The sequence below is a fragment of the Xiphophorus maculatus genome, chromosome 4 (assembly GCF_002775205.1).
Source record: "Xiphophorus maculatus strain JP 163 A chromosome 4, X_maculatus-5.0-male, whole genome shotgun sequence".
Lineage (NCBI taxonomy): Eukaryota > Metazoa > Chordata > Actinopteri > Cyprinodontiformes > Poeciliidae > Xiphophorus > Xiphophorus maculatus.
Window position 1 is genome coordinate 30,159,735 of NC_036446.1, and position 22,007 is coordinate 30,181,741.

General features: G+C 41.6%; 1 protein-coding gene across 3 annotated transcripts in view; it reads left to right on the forward strand.

The window, feature by feature from the left end:
* Positions 1-22,007, forward strand: part of phkb (phosphorylase kinase regulatory subunit beta) — a 107,108-nt gene that overhangs the window by 60,603 nt on the left and 24,498 nt on the right. For all 3 annotated transcript variants that reach the window (XM_023332822.1, XM_023332821.1, XM_023332820.1), the window contains one exon: positions 21,164-21,219. In XM_023332822.1, the coding sequence (XP_023188590.1) occupies positions 21,164-21,219 (56 nt within the window). The remainder of the gene's footprint in view (positions 1-21,163; positions 21,220-22,007) is intronic.

Genomic DNA, 22,007 nt, shown 5'->3' on the forward strand with positions numbered 1-22,007 from the left:
CCAAATCAGTTCAAGTGGCTCCTGCCAGTTTTGCTCATCAGTTTCCAAAAACTTTCTGGTGGCTACAAAAAGCGTTTCAGCCCAGTATCGGTGGAGGTGTGTGCTATTTGAGCCTGTATGCATAATTATGATCCTCTGAAGATTAGAGAAAAACACAATAACTTCAAAACTTGCACATCCACTTCCTTTTCATGAGTTTATTGAAGCTGTTGGTTGCATAGTCAGTCCACCCTGAAAGAATAACAGTATAGATAAATCACTTCAAGCCCAAAATCCATAGCGCGCTTATGTAGTGATGAAACTTCTGCCCGGCACTGCAAATAATCAGGTTGTTCCAGTGCTGGCAGAGCAGGGAACATCAGCTATTCAAATCCTGATCCTTATATATGACAGTGATCTATATAGATCTGATTTTAAATATTAGAAATCAATAGAAAAATCAGCGTCGGCTTCTTTGTGTGGAGCATCTAAACTAGCTTCCCCTGGGAGCAAAAACTGGCTCCTGTCAGGTCGGAAGCAGGTTTTGTCAAGATTATCAAAAGTTTTATCACAGCCGGTTTATGTTGGATGTGCTTAGAGTAGCAGCGGCGCAGCTCGCTCTGAGCCAGGCCTCTGACGGTAGCAGGCACCACCCAGCATGCGACTACACGAACAAAGACCCCCACCCTGAGCCGGATGGGTTATTTTTTTTTAAACCACAATCGTTCCACGGAAATGGGGAAAGAATTTTAAGTGAACTTTCTGTCTGGGAAATGTGTGAAATGCTTCGGTTTGTTTGGCTGTGGCGTGTTCTTTCCGTCAGCATTTGGAATGAGAGTTGGCCTCTGTAGCCATTATCAATGAACTCACTGATCAGATTGGTGATCAGAAAGCAGGGTGGAGCTCAAACTGGGGCAGTAGCAGCGACAGTGGCCCTTCTGGTGTCAGCTGCCACAGCTTGGTAGAGGCAGCTTCTGGCTTTTGTGACAGATAAACGCAGCTTCTGTGGCCGAGTGAATGTGAACAAGTTTATTTTGAGCAAATCAATAAAAAGAAATAAGAACACATATACATCTGTCACCGAAACCATGGCGTCTCACAAATGCCACGGCATCCGTCACTAAAAGTGTGTTACCTGCTACAAAAGCCGGAAGCTGCCTTTTACTAAACTTTGGCATTTTCCGGAAGTGCCACTGACACTGCCGTGATTTGAATTTGCTGTCTCTGCTGCTGCTTGTGTTCTGTTAAAGAACAGTTTTCATCCACTGTTGTGTTGGGTAGCTCTGCTGTTGCTCCAAATATCCATTACCACCAGATAATCAGTGCTGTTTGTGTACACACACGTCCAAATGTTCTGTTTTAGGTTCATCTTCAGCCTCAAAAATGCTACAGACAACATGATCAGAAAAACCTTTTAGCGCTGACAGCTGGCCAGGGAATAATTGAGATGGATTTTCACTAACATGTGCAATTCTAAATCTGTCTCAGACCAACACAGAGCCGGCCGGCTGTCCGCTGACGGATGAAAACAAGGCAGCTGTGCTGATGATGTTATGTGCTGCATTGAATATGGGGTGAATATTATAGGCACTACAAATATGCCAATAGTGATCAGGAGTTTACAGGTATATTGGCTATTGGATTCTGTTTCATCCATATTTATTTAAGTGATGCAACAGCTCACATATTCATACCGAAAACACCTGATCCCCAAATGTTGGTTTATTTCACCAATTCCTCAAGTGATTCAAGTTCCTCGATTATTAAAATTCCTCGAGGAAAATGTATCTGCCCCGAAGCATCGTTAGATTATGCTTCATGTAGCGCACCGTGTTCTGGCCGGATCATTATTTGTGGAGGGCGGCGCTCTTACTCTCGCCTATGAGTAGTTGTGAAGTGCTAGCAGCATGGTGTTGAATTGTGCGGCGTTTTGTCAGGGTTTGGGTGAGAAACGAGGACTGTCGGATTTCGCGGTGCGATGGTTGGACTACGACAGCGTTTGTGGCGTCGGAATCGCGTCGTCACGGTTTTGGAGCGAATGGTAGGAATGGGCGCCGAGATAGAGGGAGAGATCCATCTGATTCCTCGGATAATCGTAAGATAAAATATTATTTTACAGCAGCCCTAACTGTAAGCCTTTCTTACGGTCGCTATCATACTTTCTGCTATAGTATAAGGTTTTTGTGAGGTTTTTCCATGTATGTTAATATCTCATTGTGACATATCTGAAGTTTTATATCTTTTTTTTTTGTAATAAAAACGCACCACAAACCTATGATATAAACAGAAACTTTACGTAAGTACGACAAAAAAAAAAAAAATACATCCAAACTATTTGAACTATTTCTGAGTTATCATCATTATATGGTGATTCTGCTTTTTATGTCGTCCTCCATCTGATAGGAGGCTCTTCTCCCGTTGAACCTCAGGGTTTTCTCACATCTCCGTGCCGTTGGAACGTTTTGTTAACATCCCTCCAGGCCTCGCTGAGAAACCCAGCTGCATCTTATCACCTTTCCAACCACACATTGTACACCTGATAGAAAATAAACCCTTGGCCTCACAGAAACCCGTCGCAGGTGATTTGCTCCTCTATGTGTATAGAAAATCTTAGAATCGATCTGTTCGCAGATTTCGTCGTATAGAAGGAGAGCAAAGCGGTGTTTTCTTTTTTCCATCTTTGAGAACATGAATGCCTCAAATGAACCATTTTTCTCCACGCACCTGTCGCCTTGCCCTCAGTCTGAACAAATTAGGTGTGATTGTTTATTCATCAGGCTGAGCGGAGCGCCTCCTGGGGTCAGCTGGGCACGTTGTGGACTTCTCCTTTCCGCCTTCATGAAGCAGCATTTTTCCTCCATCTCTTTTTTTTTCTCTCTCTCTCTCTCACTGTTTCACCTTAGCCTTTTAGTCCATATTTCTCTTTCATGTCAATTTTTCTTTTTTTTTCTGTTTATTTTTTTTTTGCTTTTGAATCTCAGCCCTTGCACCTTTTCTGGCTCAGCCAGACTCTCAGCTTTCATGTTATGTCGGCAAGGAGACCCGAGATGGGTTGGGAGGAAAACGCAAAAGGGAGAAAAGAAGTAAAGGGATGAAGTAAAAGGTGTTTTTGCCACTTTTTCTGATGATTATTTTGTGTTTTAAGTTGGGGAGGGGGAGGGTAAATGTGTGCTCAAACGTCTGGTTGGCTCTTCATCACTGAAGTCCAGCGTTTTTGTCTCCAGGCAGGAAGCAAGCACATGGCCATGCTGAGCTTCCACATGCTGTTAGGAACTGATTTCAACACTTATTGTTCTCTCTGTCCACATATATGGAAGTACTCATGTCTCAGAGTAAGAGTAAATGAACATACAATGCTGTTAAAAAAAGTATTTGCCACCTTAGAGATTTCTGTTTTTGTATCACTTAAATGTTGCCATTCAGCAAACAAAAATAACCCAACTAAATGACAATTTTCAGATGAGGATTACAAAAGCAATTATTTGAATTCAGTTTGTCTTATATGGTAACATATTCCATCCCCTAAACCTAGCAGAGGTTGACAAGAATGGAGAATGATTTTAATTCAGCCACACCGGAGAGCTTCTGTCATAAGTTGGAGTGGGGGGCACGAATACAAAAAAAAAAAGTTTACTTGGACTTTTATCAACCAATCTATTTGCAAAATTGTCATTTTTGATGACACCCCCAAAACAATGCAGTCTAATGCATCATTGGTCGAAGAATGGAGTTAAGTTTTTTTCCCAATAAAAAACATCATCGTGTCATTTAAGATGGAAAACCAGTTTTTAGAACCTCAGTCCAATATTTTCACCTTGCTTTGTAAAGTACATGTCATAAGTGCATTAAGGCTGATGGAATCTAAATAGTTTATATTGCAGACATTTGAGTCGTTCTGCAATGCAGTAAGGGAACCGACCTGTGTGTAGTTAGCTTAATTTTCTCTTATTGTTAAATATGTGCTGTAATATAGGTTGTTATGCTCAGGAATAGAGAATATTGGAGCATTTAAAATAGAAGGTGAATGTTTTCAAGTCTGTCTTTAACATCAGACTCTAAGGAAATAACTTTGTTTTGAATAGATGCTCAATCCACTTTAAAAGTTCATACATAGATACATATTTTTTCATGTTGCGAACACGAATTGCTTCAAAAATACTGACTTTGTTCAGCTTATATCCCACTCTAAACTGTTGTTGATCTGGACCTGGTGATAAAAATCTTTTCTTTTTTTTTTTTACCTTCATTAGCTAACTTCAACACATTCATTTCCAATAACGCCTTAAAATCATGCAGATCTCCTGAGCTGATCCACAAATAGTCTACCCTCATTATTATGAGTTAATCATGTAAATTATGTATTATTTTGATACGTACTCTATATTTAAAATAATATACTGTATGTACTGCAGATTTCCCCACATTTTGTGATGGATTGCGTCTGCGTCGTGGAGGCCTCGGCGGATTGAAGTGCAGCAGTTCAAACGTTTTGCGTTTGACAGGGAGGAAGTTGTAATTCTGTTGGTGTATGAGGCATTTATGCAACTTTAATGCTTTCCTGACGTACGAGAAACTTTTCTGCAGCCATGAACTGCAAGCTCTTACTGTAGTGGGAGGTTGTGGATGAAGCCAAACACTTTAAATATGCATGTTTTCCACGTGACAAAGGGTGGAAAATCTGATGAAAAGTAAAGCTGCAGCGCAGCAGGTTCTCCTGTGTTAAGGTAATTAGGTCCTGCTGAAAAGCTTAGAGTCACTCCCCAGGTGCGTGAACGTCACGTTACTTGTGGGAGCTTTAATGCACGTTTTAGCCATTAGAACCAAACTGTCTTTTTGCAGAAAAAAGAAAATTGTACCGTATAGAAAGGCTTTTACAGCTGATAAACTTGTACACTTAAAATAAATAACGTTTCTCGACTTGGACTATTATATTCTGCAGGTTATGTTTAAAATAAATAACAGTACATTGCCAATACATTTGCTAAAAAGATTTATTAAAGGAGCAGTGTTATACACAATCTACTTTTTAAAGTTTACATCATGTTATAATGTTACTCCCTCATCATAAACATACGCGGTGTGTTGCTTTGATTCTCTCATGAACGTTTGAGAAGCCTTTGAATCTCCATGGCAACCAGTCAGCTGTGCCACACGCCTGGGGGCCCGATGTCAAGTTAAATGTCTTTTAAGTCACATTTTATATAGAAGGACAACTGAAGTTGAAATTATTAACTGATGCTGCTGTAAAATGATGCAATGTGCCTGGAAAACATATAGTCCTTTACATATAGTGTTTAAAAGAGAGATAATTTATCATTTGAGAGGATTAGAGTGTTTAAAAAAAAATAAAACATCTAAGTTGGAGCTAAAGAATCGTAACGTTTTATTTCTGGTCATGGACCAAATCTGCAGAACAATCTGCCTAAAGAAACTAGAGAGAGTGAATCAATTTTTACTTTTACAAAAAATAATAATGTATAACATGCTATCAAGCTATAATGAAGCATATTGTCTCAGTAGAGTGCTGTATCATTGCAGAGGGTATATATCTTTTTATCTTAATGATGATATTTTATATTCGTTGCCTGTTTTGTGTTTACGGATGTATCTATATGGACATTTGATTGATTATTAGCTGCTGGTATAGCAAATGGACTTTTGAGCGACTTGGTGGAATTTACTATTTTTGTTCCAGCTTTTTTTTTTATTTAAAACTGTTTTGTTAATAACAACATGTGACATTCTCATTTTAAACTCAAAGTCAAATAAATAAGTAATCAATTACGGAGGCTTGCCAAATGAAAGTAAGAATGAAATTAAACTAATTGCCGACTAGTCGGCCAATCAGGCGAATGATTGCTCGGTTGATGTGCGTGGCTTTTGGCTGGCGCTGTAGTTCCTGACGAGTCCGTGTTTAGCTCTAGCTTTACTTTGTGGAGAAAAGCAGCGCTCCGTGATCTGCAGCAGCAGTTCTCTGTGGGGTTTTCGGTGCAAAAAGCCACGAGGTCTGAGTGGGTGAGTCGGATGAAACTCACCCCGAGAAGCAGGGCGTGACATCCCGCTGACAAACATGCAGTATGACTCAGCGGGCGAAGCGACCGGCGCATCAGAGAAGTCATGAATGGCAATGAAAGTGAATTAGTTGCTTATTTCTCTTATGTCACACTCTTGCTTTTAATGTGGCTCCCTTAATGTGCTCAGCTTTTCAGAAATGCTCACGGTGTCATTGTGGCTTTCTCAGTCTGTCTTTTTGCCCCCTTTGTCGTTCACTCCTTCTGTCTCTTTGAATTTTCTTCTGGGGTTTTTTTGTTGTTTTTTTTTGTAAATTTACCAAAGGCACTAAGCGTATCCCGCTCCACAAACATGCAGGAAAGGCATGTGGGAATTAAAATAATCCACCACTTAGCTGTGGAGTGAGTGGAACACTCCAAATGAAAATTCTTTGATTTAGCCAAAGATCGCATGGCTCTGTGAAGAAAAGGGTTGATGGGGAGAAAAAAATGACTGCGTTCCAGAGGTAAAATATGGGTTTATAGGATGCGTTCTCGTATATATATTGTATATATCAGCAGACATCAGGAGCAAAGACAATGCACGATGCAACATTAACAGGAACCAGAACAGAATCCAGCCTCTCCTCCAGTACGAACACAGCGGAGCCAGCTGAGAGCCACCAGAGCACCGCCGCTCGATGCAACATTTAGCAGCTTTCAGCTCCAAGCCCGACGGCTCTCCCCCTCTCCCTCATTATAACACAATGCAGGTTCCCCCAACACCACCTGAGCAAAGGTGTCAGAGAAAGCTGCAGACTTTTGGACAGCCAGAGAGTGTCCCATCTGTCCGAGGGATTTGGAGTAGATGAAGGCTGAAACTTGTTCTATACATCAGCAGATTCCATGAAGTTTCCAATAAAGTCGTACTTTTACACACATCACAAACAAAAAGAGACGTAATGAAATACCTTAAGACACAAACCAAATCAAAACACAACGTTCAAATCAACCACCTCAACAGCTTTAACATTTTTACAAACTTTACACGAGGACATCACGAAACAAAACGAAAACACAAAATTTCAGCAATTTCAAGAGGGTTTGAAACAAACAAAAATGATACTTGGATATAAATTCATCCTTTTCCATCAATCCAATTTGATCAATTATAGATTTTTTTTAAGGTTCTATGCCTTTTTTTTTATTTATTAGCTTGTATTTCTCAATATTACTTTTCCTTTAATCAGTTTGAGAAAGAACTGGTGACTTTGTCAGGTTCTGATGGATCAGTTCACAACATTTTATTTAATTTTGAAACCTCCTGTTGACGTATTTAAACAAACTGATTCTTTGTGTTGGCAGCATTTCTTTTTTTTTACGGTGCAAGTCATTTATATTCTGCAAGCTTAATGAACATTAATGTTTTTTTGCAATTTTGCTGCTGTACATCAGCTTTGGACGTTATTGTTAAATCTCTCTTAAGATAGGTAATAATAAGAATAATAATGCCATGTTTTTTGTGTACTGAGGATTTTGGTGAAATAGCAGATAGCTTTTTGTAATGGTTTGAACTTTCTGGTCTTAAATTATGTCAAGAAGACCATTATGCAGATGGTATCAGTTAAGGGGGAAAGGCTTTTGCATATTTATGTGGAGCTGTGCAGGCAGCTGTGGCTCACTGGGAACATTAGTCCTGTTGCAATTGGTGATTTCAACTTCCTCTCACTGCAGGGCGATGGGCCCTGGGCATGTTGCCTACCGATATGCTCATGTTGTGAACGTGGCGCTTTGAGTGATCACTTTAGCAGGAAAACTTTGTCCATTTATTGCCTAGAGTTCTACCAGCTGTGTGTCAGAGGCCTGTCTCCTCGATTTTGACCGTTAAAGTTCAGTTTGTTTCACGTAATCGAGGTTAATTGTAAATTTTGATATGAGCACACAATATTTAGCTAGTACGCACTCAACTTTGAAGTAGGACTGCAGCCTCTATTTGGTGGTTTCAAGGTCTGTCACCAACACCCCAGCATTCTTCACACATTGTTGTTGAAGAGAGGTAATAGAGACGTGTATGAGAAAGATGACCTAAACCTGATTTAGTCCGTTTTAGTCAAACTTTAGCTCAGGGGTGCCCAAAGTGGGTCCTCGAGGGCCAACATCTTGTATGTTCTAGTTCTCTCCCTGGTGGTACCAACAACCTTTTCAACAAGACAATGTTCTTCTTAGGCCTTCTAACGAGCCATCATTGGATCCAGGTGCGTTAAACCAGAGAGAAAACTGAAACATGCAGGATGTCGGCCCTCCAGGACCGACTTTGGGCACCCACCCCTGCTCTAGGTGGTTTATGTAGAAGGTCTGGTTCATTTGGGGAGATGTGAATGCGTAATTAAACTGAACTGTGATCTGCCTAAAAACCTAAGTCTCGGTTCGGTTGAAGTGAACTCTGCTGAGGTAAGAATGCACATGTGAAGGCCAAGTGGGATGGGAAACCGCTCCAAAAGCAGGAAGTGGGCTATGGCATAAGGCATTCTGGGTAAATACAACCTAACCACTGGCGGTAGAAATGATTCTTGGTCTTTTACCACCGACAACAGAGACAACGACAGCTACTAAAGTCTGACGCTACTCCAGTTTGGTTTACATTTTGTAAAGAAGGACGTTGCTTTATTGTCGCTTTAATACATCTGACATTTGATATTTTCATAATGCATTATATGTAGATCTTTTAAAAAAGTTATGATTCCTGCTTTGTTATGCCATCCTTGTTTGACGTTGAAATTCAGCTCACTCAGTACCTCATGTCCTTTCCATCTGATTGATTGATGGATGGGTCAGTGGAGTAATTACTGTTGAAAGATATGCAGAAGCTCCACATTAACTATTCCCATGGTGGTGTTTATGAAGACGACATGAGGTTTTCTGCTGTACACACTCCCTCTGCAGCCTCAGGAAGATGAAACTCCAGTGATTTGTTTACATGCAGAGACTCTTCATCAGCATCAGTTCTGTTTCAGTAAAACAACTATTCTCCATTATCATCCTGTTGGTCCGTCTCGCTGAGGCCTGTTTACGTGGAACGGCACCGGAACAGAGCCGAACATTGAACCGAATTACACCAGATTCATACAGCGGCGTACAAAGCACAGGTCAGTGGCAGGACAGTGTTGAATAATCGAAACATTTCCCACGTGTAAAGAGCGCAGCGACGCCTTCAGCAGCATTCAGCAGATGGACACAGGGATGTGTCTGTCCCAAGGGCGCATTCTCATGTGCAGCTCACTGCATCACACCATGTTCCAGCCTACGTCCACTTCAAACCAGCCCCACCAACTGAATCACACGCTTAAGTGCCAACATGCACACATTTCTTCATTCTCTTTCTGTAGCCTTGGCTTCACTCACACACACCCGCACACACATGCCCACACACGCCTACACGCATGCACAGTGTGCTAAGCCATGCTGTTTGCCAAATGGCCAAGTGGTGGGCAGGAAGTGTTGAGCCCAGTGGTCTGTGACAGTAAAAGCCTCACAGAGACAGCCATTGACCTTAACCTGCAGGGAAATGGACATCACTCACACACTCAAACACTTTGCAAGCGTTAACACAAGAAACATCACCCATGCTCTAATGCACCCTCTGCTTACACCCCTACCAATACATACACAAGCTGCTGCTGCTGCAAACTCCTCAAAGTTGAGAGTTTGTGTTGATCTCAGACAGAACTTTGCTTTCCCTGTCCAGTTACAAGCTGTTCTCTCCGTCTTGGACCCCATTAGAGGCGTCTGATTGGTTTTGCCCCTCGTGTTTCCTTTTGTCGGTGCTGCTGACTTGCTCTGCTGTCCACCGTCTTCCTGTTAAAGGTCAATGCATCGCTGGGAGACAAAAGGAAAAGCGAGCTGCCAGGAGGCATAACCTCTTGGAGCCCCTGGGGAGGAATCCAATGTTTGCACCTGTTGTGCTCCTTTCATCCAAACCCCTCCCCTGTTGCTGTCACGTCCTTTTGCACATTATGGTGCATCAGAGTCTCCCGCGGCCGGAATCGGTGTGTCAGGTGAATGCGGGGAGTGTGAGCGGTGCCAGGTGTGCTGAAAGGCAGCATCTGCCCTTCTATTAGCTGCTTGTTGATGGTTACTGCTGACAGTGAAGGCGCCGACGCTTCACAACAGGAGCTGTTTTCACTGCACTCTGCATTTGTTGGCTTTTCTCTGATCCAAAGGACTGCAACACCACATGAGAAACAGACCCTGTTTATTTGATTTAAACCTAAAACGATTGTATTTGCTAAAAGGGGCTAAACACAAAGGCACAGTTTTTTGTTGCAAAAAAACCAAAAAAAAAACATCATATTATTTTCCTTATACTTTCTGAATAAAACAGTTTGTAGTTTGTACCTGTAGTGTTCCAGTGTTATAAATACCAACTGGATGAGAAAGAAACTGATGCCAGGAAGATTCTCCAGTTCAGCTCAGCTGTTGGTTTTTGCCTCCTGCCTGCTGACCAACAGATTCTTTACAAATAACAAGCAACGACTGAGAACTAAAGTCTGAAGTCGTATGAATTTATAGCCGCAAAAGTAGTTTTCAACTTTCAGTGGTGGGCACACTGCCAATAATCTAAAAATGCTAAATCAAAATTTTGTTCCGCTGTTAGCACATCATTATTCTTGCAAACATTTAGCTGAGCTTCCATTAAATAAAATCTTGGGCCTAAATTCTAAAGCTCTAATTTACTTACTGTTTAGTAAGCTTTCAGTTGAATAAAATGTGATTTTTTTTAATTTTTATTTTGGTTATGGACTGTTAAGAATTCAAGCTTCTGTTTTTGAAGTGAGTGACGACTGTCTGTCTAATCTCATTCTGTTTCTTTTTTCTTCCGAGAAACGTTTTGGAGTAAGTTGCAAGGATGGAGCAAACAAACAAATAAATGACATTTATGAATTGTTTCAAGAACCTTTATGTTGGTGCTCCTCACGTTCTCCAGGCGAGATGCGGTGCAGTGAATTTATTCTGCATAGCTAAGGTTTACAGTTAACAGTTAATAATCTGCTGATGCTGATGCTTTCTGACCAATGCCCTGCAGTGGTCAATCAGACAGAATCAGCAAAAGTTAGCAATATTCATCAACTATGAAACTGAAACTGTGAGTGAAAAGTCTGTTCCAAAGAATCACTTCCTGAAGCACAACTGTGTAGACAGATGAGTAATGACACATTTTACCCTGTGGAGGGCAACACAACACATGTTGACATCAACATGGCCACCTCTGCCAGGTGATTGGTTATTCCAACTGCGAGGTAACTCACCAGAAGAGTACGCCACTGGAATGAGGCAATTCCCCTCCATAACAGTTGGTGGCAGCAGTGATATGTGCTTAGACCACATAAAGACAGGGGTACATGTATTTGCTTCAAGAAAATACTTTTTGTCAATTATTAGGAAATTATAAATGTTGTGCTCCGAAGTGAGTGAGCGGCCTGGCCAATCCTCGTCTACCACATGTTGGTGTCGCGCTTTAGCATTAGTGGAGCTAATGTCCTCGATTAGTGCTTTAGGGTTAGCACAACTAACATCTTAGCTTAAGTCAGTTGCGCTAGTATTACCTACCACTGGCAGTTGGTGTTGCTTGTCTCGAGCCTATCCTGTCAGCTTACTGGTGTTGCTAGCCACCTGTCAAAGTGGCTAGCAACAACCTGCTGCCTGTCTTGGAAGCGTCCAGCATGTTGGTGACCAAGTCCTCTCTGCCAGACAGCACAGTGCAGACAGGAGATTGACATGCAGGCAGGAAAGTAAACTTTTAGTCTGGTGAAGTTTTGTTGGTGAAAACAGCAAATAGCCCTGCTATTCTCGACTTAGCAGACGTGGAACAACTGCAGGGGGGCGGTTAAGTATACGTTAGGAAGTGAGACAAATCACTGAATGAACATAGCAATTTACTGAATGGAAATCCCCACTGATGACAGGCTGCCTGGTGGGAGAGATTGAACTCCCCAGATGGGTTCTTAGCTGCAGCCCAACTGCATTTGTAGTTGTATGCTCTTTATGTCTCTCTTACCTCCTGAAACATGAATGGAAAGGCTCCAAATATGTGTGGATGTCTCTGAACAGGATTAATTCCAGCAAAACTCACTTTTATTTATTTATTTTTTATTTGATTTATTTTTCAGAAGCGCAGCGTCTGTGAAGGAGGTAAAGGTTAGGATGTGCTCAGTCTGCTTAGAATCACTGTCACAAAATCCTTTTTTACCTCAAGAAATCTATTAAATAAATCATTAATTTTTTTTTTCTTTCATGCTTACTTGTGGTTAAACTTCAAACATGGCTCCCAGAAAGGCTGACATTATCATTCAGACATGGTTTGCAGAGGTTGGATTATTATCACAGTTAGACTAACAGAGAGTTTGCGGTGAGCAGAGCAGCTTTAGTTCATGGTGAACTGAAGCATATGAAGGTATGTAGGAATATATACCAGGGTCACCTGGGCACTTTACTTCTTTAGTACTTTCTTATCCATCAGGCAATTCTCAGTCGACAACCTACTTGTGAATCTATTCAGGTATCCCTTGGAGATGTGTTTTTCAAAGTGGCCGTCTCCAGGGGGCGCTAGAGGGGCCTCAGAGAGCTGAAGGGGAAATTAGAAAAACAAAGAATGCAGAAATTAAAAACATTGAATCAAAAAAAAAAATTATCATAAAATCTCACCCAGTGCTTGTCAATCATTGTTAAAACAATATAAGTTGGGATAATTTATTGAAATATTATTTTCCATTCTCATCTGTCTGATTTGCTGCCAGACAAATTCACCGAGCTGCTTCCCTCCTGACGCCGTAGCGCAGCGAGCGTTAAAGGAACAAGTTTCTGTCAAAACACCGACCGAAAAACCACAGTAACTCCAAGCCAACAAAAAAAATGTAAGAGGCAGCATATACTGAATGCTGAATATAATAATTATTGAATAGTGAATAAAAGTCAGGGGGAAAAAACCTGTTTCCTTACATGTTGTGCAGCATTGTCTGTTGGTTTGCAAACCGTTTGGGAACGCATGCCTGGGAGGATTAATGGTTCTCAGGTTTGTCTAAGTCTTGACTGAAATGATTGAAAGAGGATTTCATCCACTCATTTGGGTTTTTTTCTTTTTGAATAGAAGAGGCGCCAGACTGCCTGGAAAATAACAGAATTGATTTCATCCATTGCTTTTCAATGCAAATCACAAGTATCAGAGGCTGATTCAGTCTAAAGAACTTGTTTTTAAAAATGCACTCCTGCATTTTATTCACATCGTTACTCGTCCTGTTTCCATCTCCATGATTACTTTCATTTTGTGTGTTTTTTTTATAGGTTTCCATTGGAAAAAAATCAATAATACCTGCTTAAATATGTATTAAAAAAAATACAAAAAAATTTTACAAGGCAGTAATGTTATACCACCAAGTAAACAAAAGAGGTTAATTTTGACTATTTAGAAACAGATGTGGGTCCACCTAGTGTCTCCTAGCCCAACTACTTGCTTCTTTTAACACCGGATTAAATCGGTAAAATGGGCATCATCACTTCTAACGCGCTCCATCTGCTTCCCAAAGATTGTAGTTATGCTCGTATGCCATGTTGAATCTTCAGAGTGCAGCCTGGCACAGAAACGGGGGAGCATAATTCTGTTCCAGGGTCATTGTCAGGCTGCATGCCTGCGTTAAGGCTCATCACAATAACACAGACTGGCAAGTTAGAGTCACCACAAGTCTGTTTTTTTCTCTCTTTTTTTTCCAGCGTTGGGTTTGTCATTTAAATAAAAAGGGGGAAAAAATGACTTTCAAAGTTGAAGATAAAGAAAGATTTTACTTTTTTTTTTTTTTTTTTTTTAATGCAACAAAACATCACATGCACAATTCTGCCAGGCAGCCCGTCACCATCAGGCATTCATATTTTGGCTGCATGTATATTTATTTTTCACTGCGGCGCTCGCGTCATTATGCCCCCCTCCGCGTCTCTCCGCTCACACAGACAGTAGTAATCAGGCCACTTATCTTCCACCAGCCTCTCGGCTCTCCAGGCGTGGAATCAAACAGAGCGGCTCTGACAAGCTGGGACTCCTGTAGCTCATACCGTGGCTCGCCTTTAATATCAATTGATCCCTCCCTCCTCCTCCTCCTCCTCCTCCTCCTCCTCTGCTCATAAGGATTCTGTTGGTGGAGGATAATATTTCTGAGCCCAGGCTGAGGAACAATGTATCGCTTTCTCAGTCGGGGCGCCTTTGCAATTATGGCAGTCAGCGGCATGCAATCCAACTCTTCACTCGCTTCTCCTCTGTGGAGGTGATTCCACCCTCCTTCCTTCCTTCCATCGGCTCCCCCTCCCTTCTTTTATCCTTTTGTCTTTCAGTCCCGTAGAGCCACACTTTTTTTTTTTTCCCTGTCAGACTGGAAGCGATTCCCTAAATCAGATCAGGGGAGACATCCATTTTTATTACGTTCTCTTTAACAGTGAAAAACCTCCCGGTCGCGCTCCTTATCGCTTCATGCCGTCGGACGACCTTTTCGAAGCGACTTCTTTAAAAACCGTGCACGGGAGGCGTTTTCTTCACACAAAACGACTTGGCATCTCTTTCATGATTTGATTAGATTTTTTCCCCTCCCTCTCCTCATGCGAGCCGTCTCTGCCGATCCCTTGCTTTGAAACGCGCTCATCAGAATCTGAATCTCTGAGCCGCAGAAAGGCCGGAGCACGGCGAGCCCAGAGTCGCTCGTCTGTGCGGGGACATTAAAAGAAGGGATTATATTTCATCCAGATAGGGACGGAAGGTGGAGGAATTCCTCTGCTTCCGTTTTAAATCCATGAAAGTGTTTAAATGTTTTATTCCTTTGAGGGGGTGACGCTCGCTTGAGGCCGCCAGCCGCCACGCCGGGACGGATCTGACCTTGAAACGGAGTCGCGTGGCCTTTCAGATCAGTGTTGTTTATTTCATTCAGGTTTATTTTGGCAAGTAATTCCACAAACCGAGAACACCCACTTAACGTCTGCCGGCTGGCTGTTGGATTTCACAGCAGTATGACAATGCTAGCATTTTGAACTGAGCAAAAATAGGCAACATGCAGACGGCGAAAGAGTTATCCCTCTGCAGACTTCTTCTGGTTTTGCTTCATCACGGACCAAGATAGTTCCATGATGACTCAGTTCAAAATATTGTTCAACTTTTAAGTGGCAAACAAAAAAACCCATCTAGAAACATCTAGAAATCCCCAACATAAGATTCATAATGGGGGAAATGTAAGATTTCGAATGTGCAAGCCAGAATTCGGAACTAAGTCTGATAGAACGTCACCTGCAAAGGTCTGTGGACGATAAATGTCCTGATAATTAAGAGATATTAGATTGAATGTTTGAACTGAATGCAAAGGTGATTCAAGAAGCTCGTAACTTATCTCTGAAAACGCCTATGATTATAGATTATTGAATAATAAATTGTCAGGAAAGGAGAAAATGTCACATTACATGTGGAAAAGTTAGTGTGGTCACTTTGTTCTAAGCCAGCAGGATACGAGGTAAACAGGACAGAAAATAAGAGACGAGTAGGAAAATAAAGAATCCCAAACACACGAACCAAATGCAGGGGTAGAACCGAAGAAAAGATTTTGTGGAGGAAACTGTAACATCGAGAACAGAAAGGGATAAAGCAGAAAAAGAGGAAACGATCTCATCCACTTTCCATCTTGAGTCACAGGTCGGTGGTTTTAATTTTGGGGGAAAAAGTCAAATGAAGCAGAGCTGAAATTCATTTGGGTTCTGCAGGGACTCACAGCAGCATTCTCCTGCAAATGGATTTTCACTTTGTCAAATTTAGCTCCACCGTATCTCTGAGGGGCAGCTCGCTTCCAGCCAGCCCGTTGGTAACCGCTGGTAACCGCAGGCAGTCCGTCCTGCTCCTGCGTGGCGTACCGTAGCACCGGCAGCATGTCCCCCTTTTTAAAACGGCTTCTGATTCCTTTTTTTCCTTCCTGCTCTTGCAGGTTTGGATTGAGGTTTCAAGACGGAAGAAAATTCTTAATCTGTAATTGTCCGCATCAATTTATAATCCTATGCAGCAGGCAATGACTTAGCCTCTTGACAATTGTTGTTTGAATATTTTTTAGCTTTTCTTGCATCAGTTTGATCTCAAGCGTCCAGGACTAAAATTTATCTGTATGATACAAAAAAACATTCTCTTACTAAAAAAAAGGCTGTTTTGGTTTTCTAGGACTGTGACCTCCCTGGTGAAAACTGTAGCGTGTTTCATTCAAACACTTATTTTGAAAGATGTGTGTCATCTTGTACCTTTGTATATTGTAGAATATTGTGTGTTTGTCGGTGCAGACATCGGGACATGATGAGTTTGTTTACTAGGTATAATACGAAGTGTTGCTGCTGCATTCCTAAAGTGGCAGTATTATGTAAAAATCATCTTTTTTGAGCTTTATTCCCTTATCGAAAACATACCTGGAGTGTTGCTTAGATTTTTTTCATGCGTATTTGAGAAATCTAATCTCCATGGCAACCATTCAACTGTGCAAAACGCCCAGGTGGACCTAGCTCCGCCTTCAAGGCACAGCTCCTCCTCGGAGCTGCAGTTTCCTTTTACTCTTAAGGTTTCTTCTACTTTGTGTTGGTCTGTCACACCAAAGAAAAAAAAAAGAAAAATGTAAAGTCTATTGGAAACGTTTAACTTTAACAGTCGCTAACCAGCAGGCTGACAATAAACTGGAGCTGTTAGAGGCAAAAAGGCTTTGCTGCCCAGGGTGAAATGTAACAGTCTAACCTTTCAGGAATCTGATTCATGGCTCATTTTAGTATTTCTATTGCTTGTTTCTGATAACAGAAAATAGAGACCAAACACATTTTATCTGGCTCTGACCAGACCTGCTCAGAGTGCTGAGCGTTTGTATTCCAGGGTAGAGATGAATGGCCTTTTGCAGCTGCAGCACCCAGTAGGCGTCTGCAGCAGAAAGATTTAGTTAAAATGCCTTTTAGACAGATTGCATCTATGAATTAAGTGCTGCTGTACAGGCTATATATTTGGGATAATAGCTGCTGATTAAGTCCCTTATTAAGTAAAAGAATATAATTTTGTCTTGAACAAACACAGCTGGGTGCTTCAGTTGAAACCAAATTAAATGAACGTAAGCTATTTTTTGACGACATGCTGATTTTATGCTCATATTCAGATTTCATAGAAAGATGTTGCATCAGATTTTGTACATGCATCAGTCGCACATAAAATGCCAGTATTCTTTTTTTAGTGGAGCTAAAAAGGGGCGTGTCCAAACTGCTCTACAGCGCCCCCCTGACTCAGCCTGGTGAATTGGCACAAATATAAACATTTTTGACATTTTGGTGCACAGAACGTCTCTCAGAACTTCGTCCTGAAACAAACAGGAAGTCAGCCATTTTGGGCTAAATTGTCCTTTTTTTTTTCTTATTTTATTTTACATTTTACACATATTACACTTTGAAAAACTCCTCCTACACATGTTGAATAAACGGCTTCAAATTTTGTCAGTGTCACCTTAAGGGATGAGATATTAAATCTTTTTTAAATGTTGAGCTTTCGAGCTTGTCTAGGGGGCGAGACAAGGCCTCAAACTTTGCCTTCTCTCCACAAAATGTCAAACACTGTAAGTATCTCCTAGAAGGTTCCAGATTGATCTATTTTCCATGTCCAACAACAATATTTGGTCACGTCCTGGCATCACCCTGTTTAACGCTGCTTGCAGCTTTAATGAATACTTTGTTTCAGTGTTTCAGCTTTCAGCTGCTTAATTTAATGCGTCGCTTCAAAAGGGGAGCACTCAGCGGTATTGAATTAATTACTGACGCTGTGATAAACAGTTGGTGTCCAGATGCCTCTTTAAACAATGTGCTTGTTTCCTACTTGACCTCTAAACTTGAGGGCATGACTGGTAGGAACAGGGAGGTTTCTCTTGCTGTTTGGTGCTGTTTATGTTTTCAGCACCTTGACCTGGCTGGTTGGATTTCCTAAAACCTTCATACACTGAAATCACATGTGTCTTTTGCACATTCTCAATTTCGGCTGCGTCATTTTTACGTCGAATCTCAGTTTAATCATTGGAGGATTGTCTTCTTGCCTTTGTTTTCAGGCAATAAACTCGATAAGGTGTTTGAAATCGTTCAGCCTGATGATTCCTAAAACGCCTTTACAAAATTCCACAAATTCTCACCACACCATCCATCATCTATGCGCTTGTGTTTTTTAGTTGTTGGGCGGCTTCGTCGTGGTGAGATTTATTAACGTCTGAACATTTTTTTTTGGCCTTGCGGAAGTAACTCGGATTGTTTTTAGGGTGAGAGGCAAAATCCCGCAAATGTTTTTTTTTTTTTTGCAAGAGCACCGAGCTGCAGACCACATGGAAACACTGCTCACATTATGTTATCTATGAAAACAAAATGGAGTAGCAGTTGTGCCTCTTTCCTCCGTATTGACATGCTCGCTCGGTATAAGTTAAGAAATGTAAAATCTGAAAATCAAAGTATCACTTCGATTTTAGCTGCTTCTGTGGATTTTAGAGCTGTTGGGGATTTCTGTTTTCTATGATGTATGTTTTCATTTGTGAAAACGGATCAAACTGCTTTTGAGCTTTGGGAGAAATTAGGTCTGTAGAATATTGAAAATGTAACACAAAAACATGCTTTTGAGATTCTGCATAAAACAAACAGTGAGCAGTTGTGAACTTCTTGGACAAGTTTTCTGTCAATCAGTGACGCATCAGTGATTCGTTTTCTTGGATATTGGGAGGAAAAATGTATCACTTGCAGACTTTCTTTGAAAATCTCAGATCAACTTAATTGTTTTAACACCTCAAATAATCGAATATATGACTTTTATGATAATTTATGACAATTTGACCCTTACCGATTGTTGCAAAATGGTGAGAAACGGTTCACTTAAAGTCATAAAATTACACTATCGAAGTTAAAGCTCACTGCCATCACTGGATGTCTGTATTTACTGTTGTCTCTATTTCGAAGCCTGACACTTTATGTCGTGGAAGATACAAGTTCTGGAACCATAAGGTCCGGTCTAGACTGAGCCGGTCGCAGGCTCAGGTTATTCCTGGATCCTTTTATCATTTCCCGTCCTGTGGGGAGACGGCCCGTCTCTCCATCGCCTCCCTCGGCCTCGGCAGGAGCTCAGTCGCACTACACTGACGTCGTTAAAGAGAATCTGAATAGGTTGTTTACAGAAACATTTGAACACTCATTTCCATTTCCTCCCTGTGGCTGAACAGTCACTGAAGGAAGAGAGAATGGAGATCTCTATCATGCATTTCAGATCTTCTCCACCAAATTACCTTTTTTCTCTCTCAAGAGATCAGAGCTGACTTGAGCGGGACATTCCTTTGTTTTTCTTTGTCTCATGTACGCCGCCTAAAGGCAAGGCTGTTAGTTTCTCCATCCTGTTTCGACTAAACAAAATGGCTGCCTGTTTGTCTGCTTGATGGGTGCATTATTCCTCTGCTCTGTGCTCCACCGCTGCCAACGCTTTGGAGCATCTGTGCTTGCCGGCAGGAGTGTTCGTGTTGCCATGTTCCCTTTTTTCTTTTTTCGTTTTTTGCATGTTTGTATCTGTATTCATTTGTGTGTGTGTGTGTGTGTGTGTGTGTGTGTGTGTGTGTGTGTGTGTGGGTGGGTGTGCATCTCCTCGACGAGCGCAAGATGAAAGAGTCCTGTGAGTCACGAGCTGCTGTCTGCCTCCTAAATGGCCCTGGATAGTCACTCTGCGTGCTGATGAACAGCTCTGTTTACCGTTTACTAACTCACAAACTAAATGGCAACCACTACTGAACGGAGAGAGGGGGATGGCAGCAGCACATCTTACACAATACATATCCGCAAATGGACATATACAGTTGTTGAAAAGCGAGAAATTGAAGCCGTCGTGGATAAAAAATTGTGATGAGGCAAAGGAGCAACAACCTCACAGTAGAAAGCAAATCTTGCTCACATTTAGTCATAGAGTTTATTTAGAGACATTTAGTCATATTTCAGTTTGTTGTGAAGGAATTTGAAAAAGTTGCAGATCTGAAAAGGAAGTGTTGGTTATCTGTCACAAAGAGATTGACACGCAGGACAAAGTAAAGCTGAAAAACAAAAATCCTCTTGTTGACATATTACCGACTTACCGAAAGGACATGCAGCCAGTCAGTGATGATTAAAACCAGTGTAGGAGTGATAAGAGAAGAGACATTGAGCACAGGATCACAAACAAGCAAAAATCAGACGCAGGTTGTCGAGTCTACACCAGCTCACGTGCAGCTTGTTATTTCTAATCATACAAGTTTAATAAAGTAGAAGTGCAAAGATGACGGGGGTCCGCCCTGCTGTTAAATTACTGAAAATATTAACGCTGTTCCACTCCAGGGTCTTAGACGGACTAAAGACCTGTCCGTAGGCGGCGCTCCGCCTCTCATCCTGATATGTGCGTTACCTCCGGCCCCAGATATCAAAGGAATCGTACATTTCTTGCAAAATCCTTTTAGCGGGATCAAACAACCTGCGTGCAAATTCTGATGTTCTCCTTTTCATCGGCGTCTCTGAGATGCAGCAGAAGGAAACATCATCTGTTAACAGCCAAACATTATTCTCCATCTATGCTCCAACTTTCACTTTGCGTCTCTTTTGTCCTTGCTAATTTGCCTCCCGCTTCCTGCTGCCAACTACCTCAGGGTCAACCTTCATTGGTTATTTCACTTTCGTCAGAGACTGTGGGCAGCAATAACAAAACCTATTGTTGGCGTAGAAATGAGCGAGATGAATCTCAGCTGCCTCCCTCTGTGTTACCTCTTTCCTACTCTCACACACACACCCGCGCGCCCGCACGACCCCGCACCTTCACACACATCTGATTTGGTTTAATTAGATTCACATTAGTCATGTTTATGTTTTGCTTCGCCACTGACTGTTGGTTGAGCTGCATCACTGAGACAGAAGGAATTAAGAGATTTACGTGCAAGAAAAGCAGCAACTACACGAATAAAGTATTAAAAGGAGGCAAAACAACATGAATTTCAACATTTGTAACTTTTAGCAGTGTTCTAAACTTCACAGTTCTGCCACAAAGGAACCAACTCGTGCAACACAACAGATGCGACATGAAGCAGAACATTGGTTCTGATGTTAATCTTCTCTGCTTTCTCTCTTGTTAACAGGGTCCCATAGAGAACGATGCTGTGATTCATGTGTCGCTGGTAGCCGAGAGCCAGAGGTAATCTTTCTGTGTGCGTGCGTTTGTGTGTGTGTGTGTGTGTGTGTGTGTGTGTGTGTGTGTGTGTGTGTGTGTGTGTGTGTGTGTGTGTGTGTGTGTGTGTGTGTGTGTGTGTCTACAAAGGTTCAATGTGCGCATCTTAATATGTTCCAGGTCATAGAGACGGGTTATTTTTCGCTTCTCTCTTCTGCTCAGCTCTGTAATTGCGATGAGCTCAGTCTGACCTCCGCTATCACGCCATCATCTGTCACTCTTTTCATTGTGGGCTCGTGTGAAGGGGTGGAGGCGTGTGTGTGTGTGTGTGTGTGTGTGTGTGTGCGTGTGTGTGTGTGTGTGTGTGTGTGTGTGTGTGTGTGTGTGTGTGTGTGTGCGGGCGTTAAACAGGGTTAAATGACTGTGAAGCTTGTCAACCTGTAGCTTCTGCCACGTCCCTGTAAGGACTCCCGCTTCACCATCATCATCACCATCATCATCACCATCATCTCCTTCTTTTCACTGCAGACCCATTTTACTGCCTGCTGCACAGAAGCTTTGTGATTGACACAGATTTACATTTTATTTCAAATTGTACTTTTTCCTTCCATTTTTTTCATCTTTACATGTGTATTATTTTTTATTTTAGCTGCCTGTAAAACAGTTCACAGAGAAAGTTAGAAGTAACAGAATGAATTAAGAATGAATGCAGCTTAGTTTTGGTTTTTGCTCCAGCTCCGTCTGTAAAAGCCATTTGCTTTCCGTCCTGGAAAGTTTCCCAGAGTTTTTGACTTTTTGATGGAGTTTATCTTAGT